At 52.8% G+C, this 12948-nt stretch overlaps 1 protein-coding gene across 3 annotated transcripts in view; it reads left to right on the forward strand.

Moving 5' to 3' along the window:
* SMAD7 (SMAD family member 7) overlaps window positions 1–12948 on the forward strand; it is a 49150-nt gene that overhangs the window by 6355 nt on the left and 29847 nt on the right. For 2 of the 3 annotated variants that reach the window (XR_005725181.1, XM_040264521.1), the window contains exon 3: window positions 1398–1472. Coding sequence is in view for 2 of the 3 variants with exons in the window: in XM_040264521.1 (XP_040120455.1) it covers window positions 1398–1472 (75 nt within the window). In the remaining variant the exon portion in view is untranslated. The remainder of the gene's footprint in view (window positions 1–1397; window positions 1473–12948) is intronic. The other variant, XM_040264522.1, reaches the window with a different exon arrangement.

Consider the following 12948-nt stretch of genomic DNA (forward strand, 5'->3'; position numbering starts at 1 on the left):
ATTCTTGGAAAGTTGTTCTTCCAACCTGAGAGAGAATGCAAGAGCGGGATTAGAGAGAGAACCTGAGACTTGGGGTAGGGTGGGAGGGGGTAAGCCCAGCCCCATCCCCTTTTTACCCAGGGAATGGAGACAGCTGCTGGGTCCCTAGAGAGCTCCATGGCTCCTTGCCTCTGGGCACCTCTTTGCCTTGGCTTCCATTTGCCGTCTTGGCTAAGCGATTCCAGTGGGAAACTGGTAATGCACACTCCATGGACATCCTGCTAGTGACCTGGAGAAGGAAGGTCTGGGATTTGCACCATCTGATCTGGTGTGACTGCTTTGGAGCCAGGACACTCCTTTCCTGAGCTGGCCTTTCTCTGTGGATTTCCTAAGTTGGGCATTGGCAGTGATGCCCGATACACTTATGGGGTCTTGTGTGTTTTTGTTTCATGGGACTAATTAGTTGTGGTTCATAGCCATTATTTTTTGTTTTAATTGCTTGGAGGGAGGTTGTGGAGTCTATTTCTCAGCTGGAATCGTCATTATCCTCATTAACATTTAGGTCACTATGCTGAGCACCCGAGGGTGGCAAAGACATTGAAGAGAAGGTTATAGACTAGTTCAGGCAGACAGGATCTGAAGGTAAAAGAGCAGGAAAGACCGCGGAAGGCAACTCCACAAGTGCTGCGTGCCAGAAAGATTTTTATAGGGACAGAGGGCAGGGAGCCTTGCAGGTCTGGGGTTGCCCGGGAAGGTTTCCACACATGGGGAGTTTGGGGATTAGTTCTGGAAGGAGCTGGGAACCTTGCTGAGAATATTCTCTGTTCTCTTGACTTGAGGGGGCTTCACCCAGGTGCGTACATGAATAAGATTCTTTGAGTTGTACTTGAGATTTTCTTGTACTTACTCTGCCTCTATTAGAAAGGGAAACGCAGTTCCTTCAGCCCAACGCCCGTTTCTTCTTAAAGAACTGGGAAGTCTGTCTGTAAACAGGTGAGAGTGGTGGCGAGGGCCACTGGATCCAAGCAGAGAGGCCATGCCCTTGATCTTGCCCCGAGAAAGGTGGCTGGGAGAGAAGAACCTGGGCTTCCTTTGTTTGACCTTGGGAACTACCTGGTTTCCTCAATGGGGGACTTGCAATAAAAGAAAAAAATTCCAGCAGTCTGTGATCGAGTCTGACTTGACGAATGATTAACTGGCTGCCCGGAGCCCAGACGGGTGACAAGGTGCTGTGGTCTGTCTCATGATGGGTAGCAAAGCCTGAGCAGCGCATTAATAATCAGCATCGCGGCTGGGAGTCAGCTGTTTGGAATGTGTGGTTTCTCTTTAATGCTGCTTAGAATGTGCTTAAAAATTAATCTTGGTGTACTTATTTATTTATTTGTGTATTTATTTCTCTCTCCTTCTCAAATCCACAGCAGACTGTCCAGATGCTGTGCCTTCCTCCGCTGAAACAGGGGGAACGAATTATCTGGCCCCTGGGGGGCTTTCAGGTGAGACGCTTTTCTCTTATTTTCCCGGGGATTCCAAGGCCTCCTGAAATGACCAGAGATTTTGGAGGACCGGAGGTGGCCTTCTGCCACCCCAGCTGGTCTGGAGTTAATCCACGCTTTTATGTGCATTAAACTGGACGTATCTGCGCTGACTCCCGTCGCCCTTCAGCTCGAGGTTCTGGGCCCACCCCATAGATGTGGAAATGGGGGCCACCTGGGTGTGGGCTGTGTTTCTCAGTTGTTGTTACGCAGCTCCCGGCTGGAGGGGCTTTGCTTGGTGCCTCTGGTGTTCTTAGTTCTTGGGTTTAAGCTCTTCTTTTTCTCTCAGTGCATCAGGTGCCTTGAAGGGAAGGGATCCACCTTTTGGAAGCTTGTAGAAGACAGATCCTGGGTGTAGGATGGGACTTTAGAGAAGATGACCTCGGTGCTTCTCTGCCCATCCTGCCTCCCGGTCGGGCTTCCGGCCGGAGTCTACAGTGTGTGTTGGGGATGGATAGGTGGGTCACTGCAGATAGCAGGCGCTGACACTGAGCCAGCGGGGAAGGTGTCCCTCAGGGCCCACAGGTGTGAGCGAGGGGCCTGAAATTTGCCCCGGCTAGAGGGTTATGGAATTGGGTGAGGGGCACTGGGTAGCCTGAGCATCCTTGTCGCTGAGAGACGGGAGAAGAGAGTGATAAACTTGGAGATGCTCATTACCAATGTAAGTGGGAGACATTTCCATTTTGTTCTAAAGACGTCCTGTTTCCACCTGCTTTTCCCACCCCAGTATGCATGCCATCACAGGATTTTCTAACAACTAGCTAAAACAAGAGGGGAAGTAATCTAGGGGAGAAAAGAGAAGATCCAGTAGAGTTCTGGGCATTTGCCTTTGGGACATTCATGTGGGTAGGATCGTGGCAGCGCAGATGGAAGCTGTAAAGGCTTCTGAGAGGGGACTTCTGACTGGTCAAGTGCCACTCAGTCTTGTTCCTCCCAGCCAGTTCCCGCTGCAGGAATTGATCTTGCCGAGAATGTCTTCAGGGAGACCCTTGTTTGTTTTGATTTTAGCACAGTATATACTCTGGCTGTTATCTGAGACAGAGGGTATTGTTTACTCAAAGCTCCTAATGAGAGCTGAGCAGGAAAAAAAGAGGAACCCAGAGAGGGCAGGGGGCTAGGGGGCGTGAGGATGAGCATGGACCGTGGCCGTGGAGGAGGAAAGAACATACAGGAATGTGTGAGTTGTGTCTCTTCTGCTTTCTAAGGCTGAGAGGGTTCCGGAAAGAAAGAAGGCCAAGGAGGAGGAAAGGGTCTGGGTGAAATCGTGCACTCAGGATGTTGTTAGACGGTTTTATTTTTTAAATCCTGAATGTGCAGGAGTCCCAGCCCCTCCGAACCACATGAAATAAGCAAGGGAAGTGGTAGCTTTTGAAAGGGGGCTTTTCAGAAGGTTTGTTTTCTTGATAACATCTTGTCTGTCTCCTCTTCTGGAGGAAGTGACGACCAGCCTGGGCCACCAGCCTCCTTTCCCGGCCCCAGAGCCAAACAGTGTGACAGTGTAGCCCCTTCTGAGATGGGTGGGCTTCCAAGAGTTTTTCTAGTCCTGGAAAGAAACTGGGGGTAAAGCAATAATGAACCCCCCGGCCTCCAGCCCCATAGTAACTGCAGCCATTTCAATGAATGAGGAGCTGCTAGGAAGGAGTGCTTGTCTCTGAAGGGCTAGCATGGTTCAAGGGAACTGCAAAAAGAAAAAAAAAAGTGATGGGGGGGGCCTCCACATGAAAGAGCATTTGTTTTGAATTTTAGCTCTTGATTTACTAATTCCCAAGGCTTCAAAGTTTGAGCTCTTTCTTCTTTCCGTTCAGAGTTGGAGCAGTTTATTAATAATGTGCTGTGGGGGGAAATTGAAGAAACTGTTTCTTGGGTTGTTGCCAGTGGTTTGGGGGTATCTGGAGGGGAGGTGATGGGCACTGAGAAAACCCAGGGCTCCCATCTCTGCAGTGAGAATGCCGCGCCGCCGCCCCCCCCCACCAACGCCCCCCGGCAAAAGATGACTGTGGTGGCCCAGGTCCAAGGTGGTGGGTTTTGCAAATGGAGTATGCCCAAACCTCCTCCTTTCAAAGAAGTTGATCTTTCCATGGGGGGTGGTAGGGGTGGCGGTGGCCAGGATGAGGCCAGTTGAGGGGGGTGTGCATTGGCTGAATGAGGCAGGGCTGGGTAGGGGAAGAAAGAAGGCTGGAGGGGGGTGTGCCTGCTGTGCTGAGGGCCAGGCCAAGTGGGCATCAAGGTGGGAGTAGGGAAAGCGCCCACACACCCCTGCCCCCACCTCCCCCTGGAAATCACCTCTCTGAGTGTCTCTTTCACAGGCCCCCGTCTGCTGTTTTCCTTCCTGTCCTGCCCTGGCTGAGAGCGGGCTTAATGAATGGGGCTCAGTTTAGGGTGGGAGGAAGGTCGGCAGCGGGAGCCAGGGCTTGATTCTCTTGGCAGGGGAAGAAGGGAAAGAAAAAACAGTGGTGTGAAAACGTGGTGCCTCGGAGGTGGGGGTGGGGGTGTGCCTGAAGGCACGCCCCTCCTGAGATGCCGGGGTGACTCCAAGGCTGGCCCTTCCCTTTCCTGTGAGGAAGGGGAGTGGGCGGGCAGGCGCGCTGGGAGCCGGCCCGCTGGCTGCAGGTTGGAATTCCAGCCGCGCAGCACGGGGCTGGCCGGTGAGACACAGGCCCGAGCCTCTGGGACTCGGCGAAACAGACCCCACCCCTGCAAGTTTCCTCAGTCTGGGAAAACGGCACACATTTTTAGAAGGCTGTGACTCGGTTCCAGGAGATTGTACTTTCATTTCTGACAGCCGGCTCTTCGAGACAGATGGATTGCTCGGTGCTGGTTGTGTGTGTGTGTGTGTGTGTGTGTGTGTGTGTGTGTGTGTGTGCAAGCGCACGTGCACGCGTGTGTGCGGGCTGCAGACATACAGATAGACAATCCCGTGCACACACACATGAGCGGGCAGATGCCCTTGGGCAGGCTCTGGGTAGGCCTGGGTCCCTCTCACACGGGCGTTGGTGAACGACAGACAGCTCCTCCTTGAGGATGTGTGCTTGGGGCCCAGGGAGTGTTTATGGACTGGTTCTGAATCGTGATCGTAGGTGTGGTACTTCTTGAAAGACGTGTAGAACAAATTCTGTTGTTGGCATGCATCCTGGACCAGGCGTCCCCACCTTGGAGAGGTCTGACATCGATGGGAAGCTTCTGGGTTCAGCTTGGTGGTGGAAATGGAAAGGATTTACTTGCAGAGCTTTCTCTGTATCACTGGTAATTGAAAGCATGCATTTGAAACGGTCATCTTTGCAGCCTCCATCTGCAGTTTGGGGGGTGGGGGAGCTTTCATTCAGCTTGTCTGCTGTCTTGATTTGGGGCGGGGAGGTGGGGGTGTTGAAGGAGTACCTCCTCACTTGTGAGCTCTAGGTTGTTCAGCTGCAGACCCATCATATATTGATGTCTGAAGCTGGTTGGGCCTCCCTGGTGAAGGGCAGAGATAAGAGGCCAGCGTCGTTCATCTGTCATTTAAACTTCAAAATGAGGCTTCCCAGGTGGCACTTGTGGTAAAAGAACCCACCTGCCAATGCAAAAGGTGTTAAGAGATGCTGGTTTGATCCTTGGAGGAGGAAGTGGCAACCCACTCCAGTATTCTTGCTTGGAGAATCCCATGGACAGAGGAGCCTGTCAGGCTACAGCCCATGGGGTCATAGAGAGTTGGACACGACTGAAACAACTTGGCAAGCAAGCAAAACTTCAAAAACGGTGCCACTTTTGAGGAGGGCTTCCTTGATAGCTCAGTTGGTAAAGAATCTGCCTGCAATGGAGAAAAACTCCTAGTTTGATTCCTGGGTCTGGAAGATCCGCTAGAGAAGGGGTAGGCTACCCACTCCAGTATTCTTGGGCTTCCCTTGTGGCTCAGCTGGTAAAGAATCCACCTGCAGTGTGGGAGGCGATCGATCCCTGGGTTCGATCCTTGGGTTGGAAGATTCCCCTGGAGAAGGAAAAGGCTACCCACTCCAGTATTCTGGCAAAACTCATGGACTGTATAGTCCATGGGGTTGCAAAGAGTCGGACACAGCTGAGCAACTTTGACTTGGAGGAGGGAGGTGGGAGGCAGTGGAGACCTAGCACAGATGTGTCTGGGGGAGGGTGCTGAGCAAACCCTCTCTTGCTTGTGCAAAACCATGCTCATTGGAGACACGGTTCTATCTGCTCAGGGGAGGCCTGCTCCTTTGCCAAGGTCTTCAGATCCATGTATCGCTTCTAGTTCTGGGTGATGGGAGTGCCCTTAGGCCGGCATCCATTCCAGGAACAATTCTTTCCTCTTCTTTGATGCCTGCTGGCGTCTCTGAGAGCCTCAGACGAGAGTCTTCAAGAACACCTGGATAATGTGAAACCGTGGTCCTGGCTCCATCCACCGTCAACTTGGGCCCAAACCAAGTAGCTTAGGCAAGAGCGTTCCATCCTGTTTTTAAGGAACGTTATTCATCTGCGTTTGTTGTCTGGTTGGGAACAGTGATGGCAAACTGGGAAATTGGCCTGGGTGCCTCTGTGTGTGTGTGTGTGTGTGGGTGTGTGTGTGGGTGTGTGTGTGTGTGGGTGTGTGGGTGCCTGTGTGTGTGTGTGTGTGGGGGTGCCTGTGGGTGTGTGGGTGCCTGTGTGTGTGTGTGTGTGTGTGTGTTAATGTCTCCTTCCTGTGCCTGGAAACAGGCAACTTGTGGTTTCTCTGGCATCTCTAATGCCATGGGGAGTGGGGTGGGGGTGGGTTGAGTTCATCTACGTGGCCAAGAGCATGGGCTTTGGGGTTGTCAGACAGAGCAGTCCATGTGACCGTGAGCAAGCCCCTTATCTACCCACTCCCTTCCCTTCATGCCACTGTGAGGAGTGACAGTCTGGATCTCTGGGGACCCACACGTCCCCTGGTGCCAACCTGATGACTCAGGCCCAGGCCAGCTCACCTGGTGCACACCCAGTGGAGACCAGTCACAGACAGCAGCTGAGACTCTTGGCCTCTTCTGCAAGGCTTGAGGTCATGCACTCAGCCCTGGAGAAGGGCTCACTGTTAAACTCCCTTTGTCCTGGAGAGAATGAGGCAGTCAGGCAGGAGTTAAATGCAGGGTGACAGCATTTAAAGTCTCTGGAGCAAATTGGGGCTGCCCTGCCAGCCAGACTAGATGGGCTGCTGCCTCAGGCATCCTGTCACTGAGACAGAACCTGGCCAGCCCATGGCGGGGTGGGGGGTGAGGGGGTGCCGGGGGGGGGGTCAGGTGAGGGTCAGGTTCCGGTGTATCTCTTGGCCACAGTCTGGGACACCAACCCCCCCTCTCCAGGTAGGCTTTGCCTTAGCAGAGCCCAGCTATCGGCCTCTGGACCTGAAGAAATGTCAAAGGATTCGTGATCCAGTGGGCTCCCTGGGCTTCTTGCTGCTGTTACTGTCCCGCGAGGCTGCTCCTGCATACAATGCTCGCATTGACGCTCCCTTCACAGCCGGCGTCTTAACCCAGTGGGAGGAAAAAAAAGGCACAAGCAGGGGTCTCCAGACCTGCCTGCACGTTAGGACCCCTGGGGTCTTTCACCTCACAGTCTGCTGGCACAATCCCAGCATCAAGTGTTTTTTGAGGCTTCCCAGGGTGATTTCAAGGTGCAGACAAGTTGGGGAGCCTCTGATGTAAAAGGATAAAAGGATCTCTGTTCCCATGGGCAGTATCTCTGGTGGCTTCTCTTGGTGGCTGTGCACAGATTCTGTCTGTGCTCCTATGGTGAAGAATTCGAGTGTCTTGCTTGTTGAGCCTCTTCTCAGCTAAGACATTGGCTCGGTTGTAGGGGGTTTCCCTGGTGGCTCAGCGGTACAGGATCGGCCTGCCAATGGCAGGAGACGTAGGCTCAATCACTGGGTCGGGAAGAACCCCTGGAGAAGAAAATGGCAACCACTCTAGTATTCTTGCCTGGAAAATCCCATGGACAGAGGAGTCTGGCAGGCTCCAGTCCATAGGGTCACAAAGAGTCGGTCCTGATTTAGCAACTAAACAACCGCAAGAATTTGACAAGATGTATTAACTCTGCCCCTTCGTCCTGCTGGCTTTGCTGTAGTGAAGGACATTGTAAAAGTGACCTGAGACAGGGTTTCCTTTCGGGATGGTGAAGGTGTTCTGGAACTTGCTAACGATGTTGCTCAGCTCTGCGGGTGCTGTCAGTATCGTTAATGGTAAATGTTATGTGATGTGCATCTTGCCACAATCTTAAAAAATAGTGACCTACGGTAGCTTTTAAATACATGCAGGTATTTAGATAGTGCCTAAGAAACACTGGCTCTGGAGGATAAAACACTGGGAGCTATTGGAGGTAGACACTTACTTCCAAAGCATCTCAGGTCTCGCATGGTGGGGGAGTGGGGTGCAGGGAGTCGGGGAGATTGATCAAGGGCCTGTCTCTGTGGTTTTTCAGCCTTTCCTTTTCCATGCTGGTGGCAGAAAGGAGAGACAGGAAAGTTCCCTGTGGCTCATGTTCCATGGCTGACCTTTCAGCAGGGGAATAAGTCCCCTTCTTCCCTCTCTGCCTTGGACACTGTTTTCCTCTGGGCAGCCCAGGGTCTGGTAAGCAGCCCTGCAGGGGCTATCTCCCAAAGCCTGGGGTCCTCCTGGCTCCCGCTGGGCAATCTGGACCCCTCCTCTGGTCCTGCTGCCTGAGCCTCTGGTCCATGTGCCGTCTTCGCTGAGGCTGTAGGGCTGCAGAGGAGGCTAGTGACTCGCGGGAGCCCTGCCTTTGCAGGAGCCCTGCGAAAGGATACTGTACAGTGTGACCACTGGGAGGTCACCACTGGCCCAACCGTCTCTCTCGCTCAGCACTGAATGGCTAGCCCAGTCTGGCTGTGTGCCTACTGTCACAGACAGGCTTCCTCTCTGGGCTATTTTCAGCGGGAAGATATTATTAACTGCTGAGGCACAGTTCTCAATTTAGTGGCTAACACACCAAGAAAGCAACATTCCCTTGGTGGCAGCCGCTCTACCTAAACACATTGGCTCATGGTGGGGTGCTGCCCCCAGCCCCCTTCCGCTTCTCCCCGTGGGGATCTGCACTCCAGCCCACTTTCTGGGCCAGCTGGGACTGTAGATTCAGCAGCTGCCATAGAGAGGAACGAGGCTTTTTCTTAAAGCCGACTCAGTTAGAGGTGTAGACAGTGATCGTGGTTTATATTCTAAGATGAGGAGTTCTTTGTGACTGGGATGGGGCACTGCGCGGAAATAGGAACTTTCTATGGTGTTTAGGGCAGTTGTTTAAACCAGGGTGATAACTTTCACCTTGGAAGTGAACAGGAAATATTGGGACAAGACAGGAAATTGCATCATTCCTTTTATGAGAAGAACTCCAGAAAAAAGTGGTTCATGAAAGGTAGTGGCTGCGAGGAGGCCAGCCGGGTTCTGTTTTGTTTTGTTTCTTTCCTAGCCCCTTCTTTTCCTTCCACTCTCTGGAGAACTTTTAGGCCATTTTCATTTAAGAAAGAGGCTGTTTGAGAACTTTATGTTATTTTTATTATTAAAATTTTTTTTTTTTTTTTACCAGAAGGGTCACCTTCAGTTGAAATGTTAACGGCAGCCTTATTTCCCGGTTTACTAAAGAATCTTTATTGACTTTTTCGGCCTCCTTCCCTGAGTGGTGAGGCTGAGCAGCTCTTGGCTGGAAGCGAATTTTGGTTTGGCTACACAGTCTTCTTCGATGCTGAGCCCCACCCTGTGTCATTAGCTCAGTTTTAACTTGCAAAAAAAAAAAAAAACAAAAAACCATACACACACACACACAAACAAACATATTTTGGGGGGCAGGGGGTAGGTAGGAATCTACTGATGCCCATAGCCTTTTCACCCCAGCGTGGGCTTCCCTTGACCACGGTGCCTGACACCTGGAAGTCTGGGGCTATCTTTATTTACAAGCTCTGAGCCTCCTTTTGCTCAGGGAGTCCCTGCCTTAGTTTCCTGAGTGTCTAGTGCTGGGGTTCTGGTGAAAAGAAGTGGCAGACAAGAGGTCCCCTGGTGCAGCTGTGCCCGGGAGCTATGCTTTGCCCTGGGGCATGGGGGTATCGTGGCCCTCAGTCACCCAGCAGCTTCCCCCGGAAAGAGGGTTTGTGCATCCCCGCAGTGGAGAAGGTGGGGTTGTGCCGGGTGTGAAAACAGTTGTCATTTTACTCATCTCTGAGTTTCTAAGCTCTCTCTTTGACAGTCATTGTTCTCTGACGGGGGCGGGACATGGGACAGGACCCTGACCCAGGCTGCCAAGGAGCCATCTTTAGGATGGAGACCAGGAAGAAAGAGGTTTGTGTGTGGCTGGCTTGCTCCTTTCCCCGCCAGCTTTTTTTTTTTTTCCTTATTGGGCTTTGTTTTGTTTTCATAACACAACAAGGGCCCTAGGGGTGTGTAAAAGCATTGTGGAACACTCGGTGAGGGTAGCCTGTCCAGACCAAGCAGGACGCCAAGGCAGAAGGCTGTGGGCAGGTGGTGAGCCCACAGAGGTTGCCTGGCCGGCGCCTGGCTTGGAAACACCTCGTGGGATCAGCCGCAGCTGGCTGGCAAGGAGCTGAGGACAGGGGCTCTCTTCCTGTTGCGCAGGGAGCCTGGGGCCAGGCCTCAGCCTTTCTGGCTGACCCCTGCCTGGAAGGCACCCTCCCAAATAGGTGGGTTCACACAGGCCGCCTCCTGCCAGTTCTAAGCTGGGGTGGTGGTGGGGGTGGTCAGTGGGGGACCAACTGCTTTGGGAGAAGTCAGCATGTCCCTGTGGTACAATCACTTAGTGGTGATTTATTGAGCACCTACTGTGTGCCAGGCTCTGCCAGCACAAAGGATGTAGTTCTTGGACTCTGCAGAGGGTTACTGTCCGTCTGAAGGTGTTAGGGAGTCAGTGAGGTGGAGGGTCCTTGGAACAGAATTTGGCAGCGTCCGAGCTGTGGGGTGAGGTGTTGTAAGACACAGCTGAGGTGCAGGGGCGGGCCTGGGGCTGTGCTTTGGTTGTGTAGTCTGTTGAGAGCGGAGATAAAGCAAAAGCTTGTTGATAAACAGAGGTCTGTCTCCCCTGTTCTGTGTCTGTCCCTGCTCCCCACTCATCTTGTTGATGGTGAGATAACAGCCCGTAATAGCAGGAGGTAGGGTTGTAGTCCAGACCCTGGCCGTACCTGGGAGCACAGCTGAGCACGAAGTGGGGGCAGGGGACGTCTGGAATGGTAGCATTTATGTCTTTACAGCCACAGGGGAGGTGGGACGTTTCCAAAGCCCAGGAGTTTGACTTTTCTAACTCTGGTGGGCTTGATTCTCATGAAGGCCATCTCAGGAAGCAACACTTGGTTTTTAATTTAAAATCTGACGGTCAAGTCCATTTTTGAGTTCCCAGATGATTTGAGAGGCTCTGGCCCGCCTGCGGGTGGGTTTCCACGAGGTAATTTAACACCTAGTTACCAAGGGCTTTCATGTTCGCATGCATCCTGCCCCGGCTGTTCTCTGAGGCCGACTGATGGCTTCTTGGGAGTTCACTGGTTTCATTCATTCGTTCTTGCTCCTGTGTCAAGTCCGAAGAGCTGTTTTGGCCTGGGGTTTGTTCTCAGACAGTAAGGGAAAGGTAGATTTCAACTCCAGTTTCCCTCTTGCAAAATGGGGAGTTTCTATCTTTTAGACTCAGGTCACCAAGCCTGGACTGGTGGCTCTCGTGTTTACTCATTTCTGTGTTGCCTTTTTTTTTTTTTTTTTTTTTACTTTTTGACATGGGGTTAACAGGAACAAAAAAGGACGAAGCCCAGAAAGGACTGTGCTGTCAGTAAGCTCGCCTATCTGCCTTTGCCACCTGGAGTTTAAATATCTGTCGCCCTTTCCCACCTTGCGGTTGGTCTGCTGAAGTTGGCAGGTCTCCTCCAGTAGGCTCAGCAAGCTTCTGGGGCTCAAGAGAGCCAGAAGGAGCTGCTCTGCTCAGAAAGTGCCTGGGGACCTTGCCAGCCCCTGGGCAGCCTCGCAGCCAGTGCGGCCCCTCCCCCTCATTAATCAGTAACCCGGAGGGAAGAGCAGGAGATGTGTTCCTCCTGTGATCTGGGTGCACAGGACAGTTCTTAGAAATAGATGGGCCCCCACCTCCAGCTCAGTGGGATCAGAGTCAGAGCTCCGCTGCAGGTGTTTCCTGGGGAAGAGACCTGGCACTGGAGGGCTTGCAGAGATTCAGAAGCCTCCCTCATCCCCCAGCCCAGCGTTTGTCAGATGCCCAGGAGGGGTTTGGAGAGATTACAGTGGGAGGAAAGTGCCCACCCTCCAGGGTTCCATCCTCTGGGCTGAGGTTGGAGGCACAGCCACCAGCTGGCTGCATGGCCTTTGCAGAGCCATTTTTGCCCTGACCTTAGTTTTTTCCTCTACAAAATAAGCCAGTGGACCTGGTCCCCACGCCCCTTGCAGCACTGAATGGTGTCCTGTGATCTGTGAGTTTTGGTTCTTGGATTGGAAGGTGTTGTGAGAATGAGACCCCTATTGCTGAGGTGGTGGGTAGCTAATGGCCCCTTCCTTTGGTGAAGAAAAAGATTGCTGTTCTTCAGGTTTTTTTGGTTTGCAGACTCTTTCAAGAATGAATGAAAGCAGAAGGATCATTTCCCCTAGAAAAATGCCAATATTTGCAGGTATTTCCTGGGGTCCTTCCCCCCAGCACCCCCCACCATGGAATCCCCTGTACTCAAGAAGGCAGGGTGAACTGGAGAGGATTAGAAGACGAGCCTTTTCCCCCAGAAGTAGAATTGCTGGGCACGTGGCCATCCTGTGTTGGGTTTTTGGAGGCAGGGCCATCCTGACTTGTGTGTCTGCATAGATGGATCACAGATCACTTGGGGCAACCAGGTGGGCTTGAGGCTGAGTTCTGGGGCGGGGAGGGTGGGGGGTGGAGTGAGGGGTGCAGTGGAGGAGGAGGGGTGGCCTGGCTCTCCAGTCATCCAAGCCAGACTAGAACCCACATTTATGCGAGGCCCAGAGACCCCTGAAATGTGGGGCACACAGCACAGAGCCGTGGGGGCCCTTGAGAAGGGTGGTCCAGGGTGGGGGGACTGGAGACTAAGGGTGGGAGGGCCTTCGAGGAGTGCAGGGTGGGGGTTCAGGCCTAGGAGGTGTCCTGGGTGCTTGGGAGTGAAAGGGCTGAGCAGTGAGTGTGCCAAAGCCAGGGAGATTAGATTACGGGGCAGACAGAAGTAATGATTAACTTGTACTGTCTGTCCACTCTCTCCTCTCTGTCGAACTGTTGTTTTTCCCTGCAAGTACAGTGCAGCCCTGGCCTGGCCCTGCTGTTGGGTTGTAAAGAAAGAAGGAATGAGGGCTGGGAATGAGTTGGGGCGGGGGGTGGGGGGTGGGGGCCGGGGAGCCAGGGAGCTGGCCGGAGAGGAAGCCTTTTCCATCAGATCCAGCATTGGAATTTATTGGCCGGAATGCAGTAAACGTTCAAAATGCCATCCCGTCCAACAGTT

This window comes from Oryx dammah, unplaced genomic scaffold (assembly GCF_014754425.2).
Source record: "Oryx dammah isolate SB20612 unplaced genomic scaffold, SCBI_Odam_1.1 HiC_scaffold_22, whole genome shotgun sequence".
NCBI lineage: Eukaryota > Metazoa > Chordata > Mammalia > Artiodactyla > Bovidae > Oryx > Oryx dammah.